Genomic DNA, 6,050 nt, shown 5'->3' with positions numbered 1-6,050 from the left:
TGATATATCTAGAGATTATTCTTTAGAAGGAAAGAATATATATATATACGGTGTTAGAATTTTTTAATATCGTATTTTCTCATATTGCTAAAAATAAGAAAATTCTAAAAAGTTGATAAAAAATTCTGAAAAAATTCTTAGAGTACTATAAGAAGAAAATAAACAATTTTTGTCTCTCACAGTTTTTCTGTAAAGTTGATAGTATTTGAGTAAAAAATTATTAAAGACTAACTTTCGACAATTTTTAGCAATAGTTAATATCTTATTTGCTAAAATCGTAAAATGGTGGAGGACTTTTCTTCTCAGTTTAGTCCATTTTATCTCTACGAAAGATTTATCACAATATTTTCCAAACACCCTATATATACATTCATTTTTAGTTTCAATAACAAATTTTATAAACAGTGTTCACACAAACTTTTAGTGTTCCGATTCACCATTATCACCCATTGTGTCGGATATTGTTATGCAAGATCTTGAAATGAAATATTACAGAGACTTCCAATTTCACCCTTCCTTTTATGTGAAGTATGTTGATGACATTGCGTTAGCATATGATGCGTCACACATTGATACACTAATGAACACTTTTAATTCATTCCATTCCAGATTAAAATTTACAACTGAAATAGGTGGGGACAAGTTAGATTTTCTTGATGTCAGGTCAATTAAACAAGGAAATTCTCTTATTCAGAATTGGTACCACAAACCTACTTTTTCTGGACGTTATCTAAATTATTTTTCTAGACATCTCCTTTATGCCAAAAAGTGGGAACAATCGTTGGTTTAATTGATAGAGTTCTTTCTTTGCCCCACCCTATTTACCATCAAGAGAATTTCGAATTAATAATTAAAATTCTTTTAAACAATGGATGTCCACTAAAATTCATATTCTCTGAAATCAAAAATAAGTTGTCAAAAAATTTAAAGAATGGAATGATCAGGGTAACACGCTTACAGATAAGACAACAGACAATAATAAAAATAAAATTAATCACAACTTTTTTGCAATCCCTTTTATAACACTTTTATCAGAAAAGATCAAAAAATTTTTTTAAAAAAACTTCTTAATACACATTATAAAGAGATTAAAAATCTTAGGAGTTCATCAGAGATCATAAAGACGTTCGTCCCAAGCTATCTCACACAAATGTTGTATATAAAATTGATTGTCGAGATTGTGAAGCATCATATGTGGATTAAACAGGTAGATGTTTGAAGACACGCATAAATAAGCATAGAAATCATATAAATTGGAACACTACACAACATTCTGTAATAACAGAACACAGAATTAGAACATCAATATGATTTTGATTGGAAAAATGTTAAGATATTAGACGAAGAAAAGGTACTTAATAAAAAACTAATTTTAGAAGCAATCATATAAAGCAACAGAAACAGAGTTTGAATTTACAGAATAATATTTTTTAGATCCACTATATATGAATTTGTTTACGGAATTATGACGTTGGTTTTACCCTCTTTTGTTCTTATTTTTATTTTTATTTCAATAACTACATGATTTTATTATTTTAATTCTCATTGTATCTCTGACCGTCGATATCACAAAACCTTTACGTCGAATCGCGGGAAAAACGCTTACATGTAAATTGATATAATTAAAATTCAGACAAATGATTTTAATAATTCTCTAATTTTTCGTGTTTCTTTTGAATGATTACACAGCAAATCTGACAATCTGATGAGCGATGTGATTCTACTTAGTGACGCAATGTATATGACTTCGGTTTTACTTTATGTAAGTCTTTATATTATTATTGTATAAGTTAATATTTTTGATCATTGGGCTATTCTTTCCATAGCTAATTTGGCATTTGGATAAAGAAGAACGAACTAAATTGTCGGGAATCATCAACTTGGAATTTACATTATTTATGTAATTTCGATTTAGAATTTTTATATTGATAAGGACCCGAATTGTAGAGTCAAAACGTATATTTTATTCGTTTTTGTTACATTCATACAAAAATAAAGAATTTTCTGTGCATCCGAACAGCTGATGTAAGCTCTAATGGGTTTTTTTACATTTTTTACTGATAAATTTTTAGTAATTAATATCTTATTAACTATTGCTAAAATCGTAAAATAGTAGAGGACTTTTCTTCTCAGTTTAGTCCATTCTATCCCTATGCTAAAGACGTATCATTTTTTCCATATATATATATATATATACTCCATATATATGTGCGCGCGCGCGCGCGCGTGTGTACACACACATATACATATACATATATATTTGTTCACGTGTGCAGAAAAAGTAGTTTGGCATTGTTGTAAAATTTTATACGATTTATATACATTTAGATTTGTAGATCCAGAGAAGAATTAAGGACTAAGATCAATCATATTAAAGAATTTTACAACAGTTGCAAAGCTATTTTTTCTGCTAACAGTCGTTTATTCACCTGTTGCCGTGCCTGATCCAGGTCCTCCGCAGATCCCTGCAACAACTGACAGTGTGCCAGTCCCAAGAGCGCCACGAAAGAGGATGGATCAGCGCGAATGGTGTTCTTGTACCATCGCTCGGCGTCCTTGACATTGCCTAGCGCGGCATACAAGTTACCCAGCTCTGCCATCAGTTCTGCGTTGCTCGACGATGTCGCTTGTAGCATCTTCTCTGCCGTCCGTGCCAACTCTAACAGAATCCCATGGTCTTGGAATGCAATATCAGAGAACAGTCGCAAGTTCTCAATCAGCAAGACCGTGTTCTTCGGTTCAGCAAGCAGCAGGTTACGCAGAAACAGCTGCAACTGCGGTAAACCCTCGCTGGGATTGCCATCTCTGCACAAAGCTACCATCGAGCTTGCTTTGATACCGTCCAAGTTGTTCGACTCGATCGTGAGCACGCGGTTTACCATCTCCAGCACCTGTTCCCAATCCTTCGCTGCTAGTAGGCACTTCATTTTTTCTATCAATGGAAGCGGTTGCTTGGGATAGCGCACAATCAAGGAGTTCAGGATCAAGACGGCACCTGGATAATCTCCGATGCGTCGTTTCGTCTCTGCAGAGCCTAATAATGCACCCAGATTTCTTGGTTCTTCCTTTAAAATGAAATCAAAGGAGTTTCCTGCCTCTTGAACACCTGTGCCCGATCTCAAACTGAGCTCCAGCCATCCTTTGATAAATAACACATTGATATTCGTGGGTTTCATTTTACTTGCTCTGTCTACATACTCCTTTGCCTTGTCTGCTCGATGAGAGAGAAGCAACACAGTTGCTGTTAGGCATAACGAAATGCAGGATGCTTTTCTACGCTCGTCTCGGATCCTATTCTCTATCTGAGTTACAGTGCTCCTCTCTACTTCGCCGTCCAAGGCAACGCTTTGCACGAGTAATGCTGGCAGTGTGACATCTGCATAGTTCAGCAAGCTAGAGCTCTCCTTGATGGCTTCGTGATTCTTACCGACAAAAATGTTTGCCAGACAGAACAGCAGCTTTAGCCGCTCGCTGTTCGGGTAAGCATCGCATGCCTGCTTGACTTGAGTCAGCATGCCATTATAATAATGCTGTCGGCAATACCATTCAATAAGAGCTACATGCTCTGCTTCATCCATTCTTGTCTCTGTGTTTTTATGTCCAGTTTATTATACTTGAATTGTCTAATCTATTCTGAAATAAGATACGAACCCTAAATTAACATATAAAAACAATATTTCAAATTCAACTAATAAAAGATTCAATTAATTTAAAAATTAAAAAGACAAGATAAATCTACGAGCCAAATAAGATATTCTTCTTATATCTTTCTGAGATCTTTTAAAACTTAATCGAAATTTTTAATTTCTCAAAATTTTGAAAACCTAAATAGCTAGATGAGTAAAAATAGACTATATAAAGAAAAATTAAAAATAAGTTAAAACATTTTTATTTATTAATAATTTTAATAAACAAATCATTTATTTTGTCGTTTTTATATTCTATTTATATATTTGTATTTTATTAACGTTCTATTCATTTACAACGCGTATTTATATTTATTCATTATTATATATTTTGCACACTACGTGATATTTTGTGCCTACCTTCACATCGCTTGACTGGGAAAAAGCACCGCGGTTTACACTGTCGAACAATCACAATGCAATCAAGCACGGTCAAAAATCCGCCGTTGGCAGAGTTTTCCAATTCGTCTTGATACATCGTGAGTACAATGACTTCAATTTATCCACAAGACAATTTTTCGTTTACATCCTACTGATGATGTTGAAGCAATAACGTAAAATCGATAGGCGAAAACGAGACAGACAGGTTATATTATTTGTTGACAACGCCATTGCTATAGCAACTGCTTACATATACCTAACCGCATTCACTGGCTGATTACCGCGCGGTATTTAAAATCTGATCTTATATATAGTATATTCAAGATTCCGAATAGCTGTAGAAATCATATCATAGACCGGGTAGAAATCTTAAGATCATCTAAAGTCAGATATAAGAACGTCATGACTCGATTTTATATTTAATTATAAGTTCTTAAGTCCAATCTTAACTCTTATCGTAATAATAATAGGTCTGTTTTCTGTGACTGAACTAATGTACACTTTTGGAACTTAAAGTGAGATAGATATACGTTTTGTGGAGACACATTACACTTCATATACGGCATGTCAATGACAACGCGTGACGTTATTATTAAAATTTCCCCCCTCTCTCTCCCCTCTTTCCCTCCTTCCCTCCCTTTTTTTCTTTTTTTCTCTACTTTCCTATGTATTTTAAATATTAATTAGAATAAAATAAGATGTATTAGATATTATTATAATGCGTACTTGTATAAAATATGTAACTTTAAAATTTGTGAGTGCGAGAAAAGTATTCAACTCTTGGTCAATATGTACGTCTTTTAATTTAAAAAATATGTTATAATAAAATTAAACTTAACAATTCAAGAGTTAGATCGTTTTTTGAGTCTAAAAATTATAAATAACTTTGGAAAATTTTTTTCTTTTAGAAACAATGGATATATAAAACAAAGTTTGTTTTAAAGTTTTTGCAGTGTAATTCTTTGAGAATAAAACTCTTATATTTATTATTATTTTTCTTTTAATAAAATTAACACTGGTACCGTTTCATTGATTGTCCTTTTGTCAAATCGATGTTGCAGAGGTCATTCGGTTAGATTAAGAACAAAAAACTAAATATTTTTATTTTCTACATATTTACTAAAGGAACGCTAATGGATACTTCCAAATATTGATTTTTATGAAAATGACGAATATTTAAAAAAATGTTTTGTGATTGAAAATGAGACTTTTTCTCAAACATTCTTCATTTCCATATAAAAATGAATATCTCAAAGTGTTCATATGTATTTCTTTAGTAAATATTTTATGTTATGGCGATGATATCACCACAGCTCCGTCCAATTTCGCGATAAGCTGACGGAGCGTACACGAAAACTCACACATCATCAACACACATATTCGCAAATCGAAATCTCCGGCACGAAACGATAGGACCTTTAAATCTGCTTACTTCTTATGCTATTTTTTACACAGCTCGGGGATTTAAAGGCAAATAGAGTAAGCGCATCTATTGTTATATATAGCATATTCATCGGTAATTCGGCTAATTCGATATTTTTATTTCAGATGTTACGCCTAACGAAATCTTTGAAACGATAAAGAGATATAATTTTAAACAATATACCGGTTAGTAACAAGAATGTGCGGAACAATATTTTGGCTCACAGGAAAGGTTCGAGAAATGCGAACGACTGAACTCGGGATCGAGAGGTCGAAAAATAAGAGATTCTTTCGCCAGCTCTCGTACAGAACAGTCGTTTTGTATTCTGCGTCGAATAAGTTCTAGAGTAAATTTTGTAAATTTCTGACTTTGAGTTATTCACGAGACTATCCGATTGTCCATCCGGTTCCCAAATCAATAGCCGGCTCGCAAAATTAATCGCGCGCTAACGCTAAAATGTGAAAAAAAAAAGTTTCGTATTATGCTTCCAGTCGAACCAAGTGGCAGATCCCCACAACACCGATTTGATAAAAGATAGTCAGTAAAACCACAATTTTGTA

General features: G+C 33.1%; 1 protein-coding gene across 3 annotated transcripts in view; it reads right to left on the bottom strand.

Annotated features, from left to right (window-relative positions):
- Nucleotides 1-4,422, bottom strand: part of LOC108749782 (tetratricopeptide repeat protein 21B-like) — an 8,561-nt gene extending 4,139 nt beyond the window's left edge. Inside the window, exons 1-2 of one of the 3 annotated variants that reach the window (XM_018488741.1) lie at nt 4,047-4,422; nt 2,430-3,633 (exon numbers count right to left, since the gene is read on the bottom strand). In XM_018488741.1, the coding sequence (XP_018344243.1) occupies nt 2,430-3,578 (1,149 nt within the window). In that variant the 5' untranslated portion in view covers nt 3,579-3,633; nt 4,047-4,422. Of the gene's footprint in view, nt 1-2,429; nt 3,634-4,046 lie in introns of those variants that run through there. The other 2 variants (XM_018488742.1, XM_018488743.1) reach the window with 2 other exon arrangements.
- Nucleotides 4,423-6,050: the final 1,628 nt, after the last annotated feature.

This window comes from Trachymyrmex septentrionalis, unplaced genomic scaffold, assembly GCF_001594115.1.
Source record: "Trachymyrmex septentrionalis isolate Tsep2-gDNA-1 unplaced genomic scaffold, Tsep1.0 scaffold312, whole genome shotgun sequence".
Taxonomy (NCBI): domain Eukaryota; kingdom Metazoa; phylum Arthropoda; class Insecta; order Hymenoptera; family Formicidae; genus Trachymyrmex; species Trachymyrmex septentrionalis.
The sequence above is the reverse complement of the archived record's forward strand: the minus strand, read 5'-3'. Positions and strand labels throughout refer to the sequence as shown.